This window comes from Mustelus asterias, chromosome 18 (genome assembly GCF_964213995.1).
Source record: "Mustelus asterias chromosome 18, sMusAst1.hap1.1, whole genome shotgun sequence".
Lineage (NCBI taxonomy): Eukaryota > Metazoa > Chordata > Chondrichthyes > Carcharhiniformes > Triakidae > Mustelus > Mustelus asterias.
The window spans coordinates 62883504-62898312 of NC_135818.1; the positions used below are offsets into that span (position 1 = coordinate 62883504).

The following is a 14809-nucleotide window of genomic DNA, read 5'->3' on the forward strand; positions in this document are numbered from 1 at the left end:
TCACCCGCTCCAATTCAGTGGCGGGCAAGGCAGTAGAATTCCGGAGTAGAGGTGTTATGCAGATAATAAGAAAGAAAGAATATTTAAAGAGTAAATTAGAACTCTAACAGATTAAATTTGTCGACAAAGAGGCAGGAGGGTAATTGCTGAGGAGAAGTACTTGTATTGAGACTCTCCAACAGAACACCTTACCAGGCCCTATCCCTGCAACCCCCACATTCACCCCACTAATCCCCCTAACCGACACATCTTGGGACACCAAGGGGCAAGTTATCATGGCCAATCCACCTGACCTGCATCTCTTTGGACTGTGGGAGGAAACCGGAGCACCCGGGGGAAACCCACATAGCCATGGGGAGAATGTGCAAACTCCACACAGACAGTTGTCCAAGGTCAGTATTGAACCTGGGTCCCTGAAGCTGTGAGGTAGCAGTGCTAATCATTAAGCCACCATGCTGCCCATATACAGTTTACTATTATCTCAGAGGTTATCGGGCCTTGCTTTTTTCTCTTTGTATGTAGAAGGTTGAGGGTGACATTTTCCGGCCGTACTCGCCATAAGATCAGAAATTCCTGCCGAGGTCAACGAACCTTTGCATAGTCCTGTCCCGCCCACTATCATTCCCGTGGTGCGCAGAACGGGAAAATTAAGCCAGAGCATAGAGAAGGCAGTGATTTAAGATAATTGTATTGCAATCTTTCTGTTGCTAATTATTGTAGCTACTTTGGTCTGCCCACAGACGCTCTACACTGAAGGATTAATTTTTGTGCTACTAAAATAACAAACAAGCACTCAACAGATTTCCTTCCCTAAAAGGCATTCGCGAACCAGATGAGTTTCTCTGACAATGGTTTCCCGGTCATCAGTAGATTCTTAATTCCAGATATTTTTATTGAATTCAAATTCCACCAGCTGCCGTGGTGGAATTGAACCTGGGTCCCCTGAACTTTTGCTGACTTTCTGGATTGACAGTCTCGTGATAATAGCACTAGGCCTTCGCCTCCCCTGTAGGATGACTACAGGATCACTTGTTCATTTACCTTCTGGCTTTGTGGGACCGTGGTTGCAGAATACGCTGCTGCTTTTAGAACAGGTACTACAATTTAAAAGTATTTTAATTGAATGTGAAATACTCTGAAACATCCATGAAAATGTGAAAGCTAATATATGAATGAAAATGTAGTGACCGCAACGAGGCCCATGAGGCTGGCCTCTTCGAGTATGAGCTCCCTGATTGAAGTAATGATTGCCTGCTCAATCATGGCGTCCCAGCTGTGTATACATTGAGAAGTGTCAGGGCTATTGACACTTCGGATTCTGACTCTGTACCTGAAGCACTCTGAGGAGTGAAGATAAGTTTGTAAATAAAGGGAATCTGGTGACGGGGCACTGGCCTCTGGGGAATTATTTCAGAAAACCTATTTTTATTTATTTGATTCAGGCTGTCCCTAGTTGTCACAGATATGAGCCAAAGTAAATATGTTTTAATTTTAATAGCAATGACCCATAAATATAGGTGCTAGTGATAGCAAAGAGTAAGGATGGTCAGTTGCAATGCAAGGAAATTTAAGTTATGCCTTAAGTAAGGTGGGGCAATCCAGAGGAAACTGCATTATATTGGATTATATTATACTGCATTGGATTTTTATGAAGATGTAATGAGTGCAGTTGACAGAAGGGAACCGCTGGATGTGGTGTTTTTAGATTTCCAGAAGGCGTTCGATAAGGTGCCTCACAAAAGGTTGCTGCAGAAGATTAGGGTCCATGGAGTTGGGGGTAAAGTGTTAGCGTGGATTGAGGATTGGCTATCTAACAGGAAGCAGAGAGTTGGAATAAATGGGTGCTTTTCTGGTTGGCAGTTGGTGACTAGTGACGTGCCGCAGGGATCGGTGCTGGGGCCTCAACTGTTTACCATATACATCGACGATCTGGAGGAGGGGACCGAGTGTGGGGTAACAAAGTTTGCGGATGACACAAAGATGAGTGGGAAAGCGAATTGTGTGGAGGATGCGGAAAGTCTGCAGAGAGATTTGGATAGGCGAGGTGAGTGGGCGAGGATCTGGCAGATGGAGTATAACATTGACAAGTGTGAGGTTATCCACTTTGGAAGGAATAATAGTAAAATGGACTATTATTTAAATGGTGAAAAATTACAATATGCTACTGTGCAGAGGGACCTGGGGGTCCTTGTGCATGAATCGCAAAAACTCAGTTTGCAGGTGCAGCAGGTGATCAAGAAGGCAAATGGAATGTTGGCCTTTATCGCGAAGGGGATGGAGTATAAAGGCAGGGAGGTCTTGCTGCAATTGTACAGGGTACTGGTGAGGCCGCAACTAGAGCACTGCATGAAATTTTGGTCCCCTTATTTGTGGAAGGATATATTGGCCTTGGAGGGAGAACAGAGAAGGTTCACCAGGTTGATATCGGAGATGAGGGGGTTAGCTTATGAGGAGAGATTGAGTAGATTGGGCCTGTACTCGTTGGAGTTTAGAAGGCTGAGGGGAGATCTTATAGAGACATATAAGATAATGAAGGGGCTAGACAGGGTAGAGGCAGAGAGATTCTTTCCACTTCGAAAGGAAACAAGAACTAGAGGATACAGCCTCAAAATAAGGGGGAGTCTGTTCAGAACAGAGTTGAGGAGGAACTTCTTCTCTCAGAGTGTAGTGAATCTCTGGAATTCTCTGCCCATTGAAGCAGTGGAGGCTACCTCGTTAAATATGTTTAAGTCGCAGGTAGATAGATTTCTGATCAATAAGGGAATTAAGGGTTATGGGGAGCAGGCGGGTAGGTGGAACTAAACCACTATCAGATCAGCCATGATCTTATTGAATGGCGGGGCAGGCTCGAGGGGCTAGATGGCCTACTCCTGCTCCTATTTCTTATGTTGTGTTCTTATTGTATAAAAGTAAAAGGCACTATGTGAAGATACTGGTATTACAAATTAAAAGTAAATTGGAGATACAGTTATTCATTTCTGCGTTTCACTTTTAAGCCGTCATCATATGTTTACACTTTCCATGTCCTCATGATTACCATTCTAAAGTTTCAGCTTTTCCTTCAATGTGTGTTTTTTTAATCAATGATGTGTTGATGCACATGTCAGCTTCATTCAGTTAATAACACTGTCATCTCTGTGTTGAAAGGCCACTTGATGCTTCAGTGCAGCACAGAGAGAGGCGACATTGTCAGCCACAAATCTTTCCTTTTTAAGATGTTCTGTACAATGTCTTTCCTTTCTATTGTAGCTCTGACAATTCTGGCAACTTAAAATGGCTTCTATCTGTTGATTTCTATTTTCTTTTAGGGGGAATTTTCCCATCCCACCAGCCACAGGAATCATAGTGGGTGGCGAGCAGGCCATGCAAAGGTGCATTGACTTTGGGTGGGATTTTCCGGTTTTGGGACAAGCGCAGCTGGAAGGTCCCACCCTCTGTATCACTGTTGGGCTGGGGTGGGTAAGGGTTGAGTAGGACCTGGCTTGGGAATCAGTGATCTTGAACTATAGGAATATGGAAGCACTCAGAGAATAGAATCATAGAATCTTTACAGTGCAGAAGGAGGCCATTTGGCCCATTGGGTCTGCACTGACCACAATTGCACCCAGGCCTTATTCCCATTACCCCACATATTTACACTGTTAACCCCTCTGACACTAGGGTCAATTTAGCATGGCCAATCCACCTAAGCCACCCATCTGTGGACTGTGGGAGGAAACTGGAGCACCCAAAGGAAACCCACACAGTCATGGGGAGAATATGCAAACTGCACACAGACAGTGACCCAAGGCCAGAATTGAACCTGGGACCCTGGCGCTGTAGGGCAGCAGTGCTAACCGCTGTGCCGCCCCACTCAAGGCCCACTTGAACCTGTTCGGTCATTTGGTTAGATTGTGACTGGTCTGCGCTCCAACTCTCTTGACTGACCTTTAATCAATATTGCTTGATGCCCTTATCTAATAAAGCCTCATTCCTGAGAATGTCAATTTACCAAAACATCTGCCGCCTTTTTGGGGAGTGGATTTCAGATTTCCACTGCCCAGTGTTTGGAAAACAGGGCTCCCGGATTTCCAGAATGACCTATTTCTAATTTTAAAATAGTTCTCAGCGTTCTCAGCAGCAGAAGTTTCTTTGCATCCATCCAATTGATTCCCGTAACTATTCGAAACACCCCAATACTGGTCCCACCGCTGTCAACGCGTCTTCTCATTCTTTGCCACCTCCACCTCCAGAGACCCTGTGTGTGGGGGGTGAGGGAGCGGGGGGGAGAGGAGGGGGGGAAGAGGGGAGGAGGGAGGGAAGAAAGGAGGGGGGAGGGAGGGGTGTAGAGAGGGAGGGAGGGAGGGAGGGAGGGAGTGGGGGGGGAGGGGAGGGAGGTGTGGGGGGCGAGGGAGGGGAGTGGGGAGGGAGGGAGGGGGAAGGGAGATGGGGGAGGGAGGGCGGTGTGGGGAGCGAGGGAGGGGGGTGGTGGGAGGGAGGGAGAGGGGTGGGTGGGAGGGAGGGAGAGGGGTGGAGGGGAGGGAGGGAGAGTGGTGGGGGGGAGGGAAGGAGGTGTGGGGAGCGAGGGAGGAGGGTGGGGGGAGCGAGGGAGGAGGGTGGGGGGAGCGAGGGAGGAGGGTGGGGGGAGCGAGGGAGGGGGGTGAGGGGAGCGAGGGAGGAGGGTGGGGGAGGGAGGGGGTTTGCAATGACTGAGGCTCAAAGATCTAGCCAGCGGGAAGGGCTGGAAAATTTCAGCCACTGAAACAAAAGCCAAGTTTATCAACCTGACCTCATAACTTGACCCTTTAAAGTGAACTGACATGCAATAAACTAATCAAATGGTTTATCTTTTGAAAGAACATTTTTTTTTCTCTTGTATTTTAATCGCATTGGAGGAATTAACTTTGTACTATTTGAGTAAGATTCTGGTGGGTCTATGAGGGGTTAAAATTAATACGCAGCTGGGAAGAGATTAAGAACGTCCAGTTTGAATGTTTAAAATGCAAGTTGTTTTGAATAGATCGGAAGCTTTTAATTGAAACAATGGAGTCTTTTAGTTGAAAAAAATCACAGAGAATTTTGAGTAGATGGATTTTTAATAAGCGTTTGATGAGGTATCACATAGAAGGCTTATTGGGCAAATAGTAACAAAGGGAATGTGGATAATTGAATATCAGAAAATGGGGAATGGGAGGTGGGGGGGAGCATTGTCAATGGATGCTTTTGAATTGGATGTATGCAAACATTGGGTGTTGACCAGCGATCAGTTTTGTTATCATTGTTCCTTTGAGTCTATATGCATGGGCAAAGGAATGGGACTAAGTCAGTAGCCCCCTTGGACAAGTATGATTGATCAAATGGATTCCTTTTATGCCATATGATTCCCTGGAAATGTTCTCAATTTAACCTTCCATGACATAACGCCAAAGCCATGGTCTAGTAGCTGGCTCCTTTAAGGGGCATACATCGGGAGGGTCATGTGACCCGATTGCCGAATGGGGAATGAGCGCAGGGATCTCAGCGCAGAGCACGGACTTTTGCAGCCCAGACTAGCTCCTTGAGCTGGAAGTAATAACATTGTGAAAGTACTCTGTATAGTTATCCACTTGTAAATTAAGTATTATAGTTCATTATACTAACGACTGGTCACCAATCCTTGCAATTACTGCATGGGGGGAATGTGTTAGATGTATACTGAATTGCTTAGATTTGCACGTCACCCACCTCCCTTCAAATCTGTTCTGGGTGTGCCTTATTAATGTAATAATTGGACACACAAGCCCTGAACTAGATGTGAACTTGTATTCAGCCAAGCTGGTTCCACGGGTGCTGCTCTTGATTGACAGAAGTGCTGGAGCAAGTCGGCTGAGGATAAAATATATCTGATACGAAATGAGGTGTTGCAGATTTTTCTAAATCCACAACAAACTTATGAAAGATAATTTGCAATATGCCTGGCACATTACATTCTGTGTTATTATTTCTATATTAGCTGCTGATCTGTTATGACTGAGCAAGTTAACCAAACTCGTTTTGTGGTAATATCTACTTACTGGGTAATAGAGGCATGCACACAAACTAGGAGCAGCTTGGCTCCTCAAGCCTGCTCTGCCATACAATAAGGTCATGGCTGATCTTATTGTAACCCCAACCCTGCATTCCTGCCTATCCCCCATAATCTTTCACTCAAGATCAAGAATCTATCTAACTCTGCCTTGGAAACATTCAAAGATTCTGCTTCCACTGCCCTTTGAGGAAGGGAGTTCCAAAGACTCACTACCCATTTGAGAGAAGAAAATGGCTTCTCATCTCTGCCTTAAATGGGCGACCCTTTATTTTTTAAACTAGTCCTCTATTTTCTCCCACAAGAGGAAACATCCTCCCCATATGGAAGTATTCAGCGCCCTGCGTTGCATCAACACTGACATGGGTGATATGTAGGTATTCCCTTGAAATGTAGATTGACTTGGAGACTGAAAAAAGCACAAGCGGAGCAGGGCCAGGCACTGGAAGAGGGAGGAGGAGGAGGAGGGAGAGGGAGAAGGAGGACGAGGGAGGAGGAGGAAGTGAGAAGAGGAGGAAAGGAGAGGTAGGCTCTCAACAGAAAGCCATATTTTCCCAGCGTGGTTGGGGAAGAATTCTGCGACCTAAATCTCAGTGAAAGTAATGTTGAGTTGTCTGTGCTTCATATTAACTGCCAATTGCTGCAACCAAAACCCAGTCTCAAAGCAGAATGAGGAGCACTTTGCCAGTGGCTGTGAACTTTTATCCCTTTGTCTCCTTCTAGGCTGGAGTTGGAGACTTTTATAACAGCTTACAGTTTGCCATTCATTGTTGCATCGGGGAGGTCACTGAGATTCCCAGTTTAGAATGAAGGCTGATTGCATTTCATTTTCTTTTGCGAATGATGAGCTGATTCATTGGCTTTTGCTGCAACTCTGTTAGGATTGCTGGCTGACTTTCGGGATAGTTATTGTTATTTATTTCACTTATTAGTGTCACAGGTAGGCTTACATTAATACTGCAATGAAGTTACTGTGAAAATCCCCCACTCGCCACACTCCGGCACCTGTTCAGGTACACTGAGGGAGAATTTAGCACGGCCAATGCATCCTAACCAGCACATCTTTCAGACTGTGGGAGGAAACCGGAGCACCCGGAGGAAATCCACGCAGACACAGGGAGAACATGCAGACACCGCGCAGACAGTGACCCAAGCCGGGAATCGAACCCGGGTCCCTGGCGCTGTGAGGCAGCAGTGCTAACCACTGTGCCACCGCGCCACCCCTGGTGATAGGGTTGCCTCCTTCAAAGGCATTCAGTGCCTATTCAGTATTTAATTCAATGGGCCTTCCCCGAAGGAGGTGTCCAGGTTCTCTCACCGGCCCTCAATGGGTAAGACCACCGTCACCTCTGTTAAATCCCGCCCAGTATTACTGAAACATTGAGGAGTTCGTGTTTCCTCTCATCTCAGGCTGACCTGAACCAAGTTTCCTCCCTTTCGCATGCATTTACTCTTCATGGGATTTTGTCAACAGCAGGAAGAGATGTATCCGTGGAGCTCTTTTGCCTTTTCTCTCTCTCCTCTCAGATCTTGCTGACACAAGTTCAATGCACAAATGTGACAGAGATAAATGATTCTCCTCTCTAGCTCAGGCTGTACTGTTTGGATTGAAACATACTTGTTGTCCTCTGTAAACCCCCTGCCTATAACAATCTATAATTCTGGTCAACCTTTTGTTCTTACAGTCTGGTTATTACAAGCGTCGCCTATTCTTTAAATAGCTGAACAGCTGCTTTCATTTTCATCATTTGTATATTACATTTACAGAGGAGATCTGTGGAAAGGACACAGGCAGATTGACTACTTCATTGTTGGCCTGACTTTTTCAAACAGTCCCATTTATGGTCTCACTGAACAGTTTCCAAACCATTCATGCTCCATTGTGGAGTAGTTCTCTAATACATGATTTTAAAAATCACTGAAGAGAACTAACAACAAAAACTTGCTTGCCAAGACAGGTAAAGGTCTTTCACACTTGTCAAACCATCGGGCAGCCTGTCAGAGATCTAATCTAACAACCTGATAATTAGTACTGGGATATTTTGATGTCATTTGCCATAAACATGAAGCCTGTTACCCACCTGATACGTTGAATTTGGCAGAAAACAACAGATGGTGTGTCCCATTAACTACCAGTTATCAGCATCTCAAACCAGCTTTTATATACAGTATTTACTATTCACATGTCGAAGGAGGCCATAACCTGACTAAATTTAATGTGGGGTCTGGAAGAGCGGGCACTCAAAAGGTTTGGGCAAATTACTGCGGATGCTGGAATCTGAAACAAAAACAGAAAATGCTGGAAAATCTCAGCAGGTCTGACAACATCTGTGGAGAGAGAACTGAGCCAATGACCAGGATTTTACGACCTCGCTCGGGCGAGACTCGTAAAATCCCGCCCAAGGCCAACGGAGAATTCCATTCTGCGAATCTCACCCGTCCCGGAATTGGGGCGGGTGTGCCGGTAAAATCCCAGCCAGTGTTTCAAGTCTGGATGACCGGTTGTCAGAGCCTAAGGTTTGATTCCATTTTGGATGGTAACTTGTGTTGTCTTTCTCTGAATACACCACTAGTGCTCCCTGGGAGTGCCCAATCAGAGAATCCCCTCTTACATTTATTTTTTAATTGATTTATGGGATTTGGGCATCGCTGGCTAGGCCAGCATTTATTGCCCATTCCTAATTCCCCTTGAGAAGGTAGTGGTAAGCTGCCTTCTTGAACTGCTGCAATTCCTAAGGTGTAGGTACACACACAGTGCTGTTAGAGAGGACATTGCAGGATTTTGATGCAGCGACAGTGAAGGAAAGGTTCCAAGTCAGGATGGTGAATGACTTGGAGGGTAACCTCCAGGTGGTGATGTTCCCAGGTATCTGCTGCCATTGCCCTTCCAGATGGTAGCAGTTGTGGGTTCGGAAGGTGTTGTTTAAGGAGCCTTGGTGAGTTCCTGCAGTGCATCTTGTAGATGGTAGACATGGCTGCCACTGTGCATCGGTGGTGGAGGGATTGAATGTTTGTGGATGACGTGCCAATCATCGGGGCTGCTTTGTCCTGGATAATACCAAGCTTCTTGAGTGTTGTTGGAACTGCACTCATCCAGGCAAGTGAGGAGTATTCCATCACACTCCTGACTTGTGCCTTGTAGATGATAGAGAGGCCTTGGGAAGTGAGGAGGTAAGTTACTCACTGTAGGATTTTAATTTTAGCATCACATAGAAACATAGAAGATAGGAGCAGGAGGAGGCCATTCGGCCCTTCGAGCCTGCTCCGCCATTCATCACAATCATGGCTGATCATCCAACTCAATAGCCTAATCCTGCTTTCTCCCCATTACCTGTGATCCCATTTGCCCCAAGTGCTATATCCAGCCGCCTCTTGAATGCATTCAATGTTTTGGCATCAACCTCTTCCTGGGGTAATGAATTCCACAGGCTCACCACTCTCTGGGTGAAGAAATGTCTCCTCATCTCCACCCTAAATGGTCTACCCCGTATCCTCAGACTGTGACCCCTGATTCTGGACACCCCCACCATCAGGAACATCCTTCCTGCATCTACCCTGTAATATTATTACTTACCTTTAAGTCCGTGGCTCCCACTTTGAAATTAGAAATAATCAGATTTGGAGCCGATTGCTTATGGGGCTTCGGGGTTTAGGTTACTGGTTTGCATTTTAAAACATTTTGATAAAATCAGAATACCGTATCCATATCACCACTGTTATAGTGGCCACAAAGATCACAGGGGAATCATCAATAGATCTCCCCATGGGCTTTGTGGAGTATGGGTTTCCCTACTGAGTGAGTGGGAGCTCACCGAATGAGAAACGAGCAGCGAGAGTATCTGCGCTCCCAGCCTGGATCAGGAAGCATGGTGGCACAGTGGTTAGCACTGCTGCCAGGGACCCAGGTTCGATTCCCGGCTTGGATCACTGTCTGTGCAGAGCCTGCACATTCTCCCCGTGTCTGCATGGGTTTCCTCCGGGTGCTCTGGTTTCCTCCCACAGTCCGAAAGACGTGCTGGTTAGGTGCATTGGCCATGCTAAATTCTCCCTCAGTGTACCTGAACAGGCGCCGGAGTGTGGCGACTAGAGGATTTTCACAGTAACTTCATTGCAGTGTGAATGTAAGTCTACTTCTGACTAATAAATAAACTTTAACTTTATTATCGGTTTGGAGTTCAGGACTTGTGTTGCAGTAATCCATGGGTGTGGCCTTTTCTTCATGTTAAACAAAGCAGTGTGATAATTCCTCCAAACTTGCAACAAAGAATATTGGAAGAATTACATGAAGGACACCCAGGTATAGTTGAAATGAAATAACTTGTGAGGAGTTACTTCTGGTGGCCTGGACTAGATGCTCAGAGCGAGGAAGTAGCAGGGCTGTGCCAGTCATGTGAATGGGTAAGGAATGCACTGCCATTGTCCCCATTGCACCTATGGGACTGGCCTAAAATGATTTGGAAATGTCATTAACGTTGCAGGTCCACACGAGGGGCACATGTTCATGGTTGTATTGATGCACACCACAAGTAGTCAATGAAGTCAACAACAAACCATCGCAAAGCCGAATGAGATTTTTGCCAGATTTGGGAGACCAGAACAATTTGAGAGTGATAATGGACCACAATACACAGCTCGAGAGCTTGAAGAGTGGTATCCAACACACAAAATCAACACCATACCACCCACCAATAAGTGGATTAGCCGAAAGGTTTGTCCAGTCCTTGACGCATTTACTGAAAGCCTCTAAGGACCAAAGCGCTGTCCAAACAGTTTCTTGGCGACGTATCACAACACCACACACCCAACTACTCAAGAGTTGCCCAGCTTTACTACTACTGAAGGGAAAGCTGAGAATTACATTTGATCTATTTTTTTTACCACAGGAGATGTCTGAAATAGCAGAACGCAATCAGCAGTGACAAATCTTAAGAAGAGTGGGTAATTCGATGCTTGTTTTGTAAAGGAGAGCAGATTTTGGCGAATAGCTATACCACCAATGAAAATTTAGTTCCTCTGACTGTATTGGCTCAAACTGGCCCTACCTCCCATACAACCTGATGATGAGCTGGTCTGGAGGTGTCGGGTAGATCAGTTGTTAGCTGCACGCACCAAAGTGCCAGTACCGTGTATGCCAGAACTACCTCAGGATGAACTGCCATTTATAGCACCAGATATTGTGACTGCGACTTCTAATCAATCCACAGATAGCAAGATTGCTGGAGAGTCCCTTGCTGCTGCTAGCCTTCCTTCTGAGAAATGGACTGTTAAGCTTGCCAAGGCAGAGACGTCCTCTGAAGACTTGGAGAGTACCTCTAATGTTACGACAAACCAAATCCCTAAAGTGCACAGGCAACTACTGCGGAATAGATGCCCACCAGATCGTCTTTCTATTAACTGTATTATGACTCTGTAATGATTCATTGTCTGCCCTTGTATGTATGTTTTGATGACCATGTAAAATACTGTGATTATTTGTTGTAATGGGACCTTGGGTTTAGGACCTTGGGACCATAGGGGATATAGGTTTAAGATGCGTGGAGAAAGGTTTAGAGGAGATGTGCAAGGCAAGTTTTTTTACACAGAGGGTGGCGAATGTCTGGAACGTGCTGCACGGGGAGGTGGTGGGAGCAGGTACGGTAGCGGCATTTAAAGGGCAACCAGACGAATATGTGAATGGAAGGATACGCAGTCTGTAAGTGCATACAGTTTTAGTTTAGGCAGGCACGATTGGTGCAGGCTTGGAGGGCCAAAGGGCCTCTTCCTATGCCGTACTTTTCTTTGTATGTTCTTTGTTCTTAGAAGTAAAGGGGGAGGGATGTTATATATTTGGGATTGTTGTTGTATTTATGCACCGTCACTTTAAGAGTTTAGTCATGTGTATCATTTGTAATGTCGGGGGCTGTTTTGCAGGCTTTGCCTCAGTCTGGAACACCCCTTTGTAGAGTTAACAGCAATTAAATAATAAAGCTGCATTGTTGTTTGCATCCAATCCCACATTATTTTGTCCTGAGAGTGTAGCATATAATACAACCCATCCATCTTGAACAAGAAGAATCTATTTTCTGTGATCTATTTCCAGTTAAGCCAGGCAGTTTCACAAAGCACTGAATTACTAAAACAGAATGGAATAATATATTCCCTTTGAGTCACAAATGATTCAACACCACAGTCATACACTGAACACAGAGAAAACTTGACTTTATTTGATTTTATTAATAGTAAGACCTGATTCAGTGATGTACAGTGAGTAAACCTTAGTTGTGACCTTGAAGGGTTCCAAATATGGGAAGATTTGAGGAAGGCAGTCAGTTACTTATCATAGAATTATATAGCAAAGAATTTGACCAGTCTATCATGCTAGTGCCATTGTAAGTATTGTTGCTAATATTACAAAGCCATTGGATTCCACTTGGAAGAGATTTATTAAAATTGCCTGTCGACATTTTTCTATTTCACTATTCCAATACTGTGGTTGGTGGTACTCTTGCCTTAAGTTTGATTTATTATTCCAAGTCATTAAAACTTATGAAAAACTGTGACCGGATTTGTTTGAGCGAGGCATTCTTTCTTCCATGCTAATTTCGAGGTAGGAGAAGTGCGAACAACTCTTGCCCTTAATGCCCATTCTTCCTGTGAGAATCTAGACAATTAGCTGTCCTGTGTGACCATGCAAGATCATCCTTGATTGCAATCATGTTCCACGTCACCCATATTGAAATCAATTAGTTCAGCACAGGTCAAGGAGCAAACTTGGATGTTTTGGGTCTTGACCCATATGGGGGAGTGAATTTAGCTATCAATTTACGGAGAGGCAATGTTGTTGAATTGAATAAATTAAATTTATTCGGGTGGCACAGTGGTTAGCACTGCTGCCTCACAGTGCCAGGGACCCGCATTCGATTCCCGGCTTGGGTCACTGTCTGTGTGGAGTTTGCACATTCTCCCCGTGTCTCTGTGGGTTTCCTCTGGGTGCTCCAGTTTCCTCCCACACTCCAAAGACGTGCTGGTTAGGTGCATTGGCCATGCTAAATTCTCCCTCAGTGTACCCGAACAGGCACCGAAGTTTGGCGACGAAGGGATTTTGACAGTAACTTCATTGCAGTGTTAATGTAAGCCTGCTTGTGACAATAATAAATGAACTTTGAAACTTTAAAGTAATGATCAGCCCTACAATTTGAATTCCACATGCTGAAGAGGAATTCACACATGTCTCATTTGTGTAGGTGATCTGATATCATTCACACATATTAGGCATGAGATCTAATCCTCCCTTCAGAGTGTGTGGGATATATGCTTAATTTTTATTGTGCAAAGTATCTACTGACTATCAGCTGTTCTCTTTATCCTAGCTCTGAAAAAGGGACGTTTTTGGATTACGCCAGATCCGTACCATGATGACGACAACATTCAGATTGGCCGTGAGGTTAAGATTTCCTGTCAGGTGGAGGCCATTCCCCCTGATGAGTTGGCGTTCTCTTGGTTCAAGAATGGACGTCCACTTCGAAGCTCGGAAAGGATGGTTATTTCAACGACAGATCCTGATGTCTCACCTGGCACGACCAGCCTGGACATTATTGACCTGAGGTTCACAGATTTTGGGACCTACACGTGCGTGGCCTCTCTAAATAGTCAGGTCGTACCTGACATCAGCATTGATGTGAACATCTCCAGCAGTACCGGTGAGTACTTAATCAATGCTGAGATAGTGGCTTTAGCCGGGATTGGCTGTTGGCCAGTAATTTTTTTTCCATTGTAACATCACTTTGCAATTTCTCTACCACTGTCCTTCTGCACGTTCAAGAATAAGGTGGCCATGGACTACAGTTGAAAGGTTTGAGATGATCTGTACATGGGGGACTTCATGTTGCTCTGAAGTTGTTGGTAGAGTTGGATGATACTGACATGAAGGTGAATTTTCCCATCCCGCCTGCCATGGGAATCATAGCAGGCGAGGGGCAGACCATGGAAAGGACCGTTGACCTCGGGGCAGGATTTTCTGGTTTCGGGGCGAGCACAGCTGGAAAATCCCACCCAGGAACTTTACCATCATATTATCCAGTTTCTGGGACTGTGGAATAGCACAGACTGTGAATGGCTTCATTCATTCCTCCTGCTCGTGGAAGAGTGGGGAGGTTATGTTCTGCATTTCTTCACAATGAAGTCGTATCATAGAATCCCCACAGTGCAGAAGGAGGCAATTCGGCCCATCGAGTCTGCACCGACTCATCTTACCCAGGCTTAACCCCTGTAACCCCATGTATTTACCCCACTAATCCACTTGACCTGCACATTTTTGGACACTAAGGGACAATTTAGCACGGCCAATCCACCTAACCACATCTTTGGACTGCAGGAGGAAACTGGAGCAACCAAACAAAACTCCACACAATCAGTGACCCGGGTCCCTGGCGCTGTGAGGCAGCAGTGCTAACCACTGTGCACCGTGCCAGCCTAGATGTCTTCCAGTTTCTCAAACAACAACTACTACTTGCGTTTACATGGTGCCTTCAGCATGATCGAACATCCTAAGTTGCTTCATAGCAGCATAATCAGCCAAAAATAAAGAGCAAGCCAGAGAAGATGACAGTAAAGTTTCAAGACCATGATTTTGATGTATTAAGATCATGGACAGCAAAAGCCTTGCCCCCAAGTGAATGACCATTTTGGAAGGTGATGCAGAGGGATGACACTTGTTGATCTACCAGCTGAGTTCACAGGGTTAACAGTGGAAGGGATGGTAAGGAGATTGATGAGATTAGTCTCTAG

The 14809-nt window shown here is 45.4% G+C and overlaps 1 protein-coding gene across 1 annotated transcript in view; it reads left to right on the forward strand.

The window, feature by feature from the left end:
• Positions 1 to 14809, forward strand: part of mdga2a (MAM domain containing glycosylphosphatidylinositol anchor 2a) — a 589650-nt gene that overhangs the window by 192015 nt on the left and 382826 nt on the right. The window contains exon 7 of the mRNA XM_078233125.1: positions 13393 to 13722. Coding sequence (XP_078089251.1) covers positions 13393 to 13722 — 330 coding nt within the window. The remainder of the gene's footprint in view (positions 1 to 13392; positions 13723 to 14809) is intronic.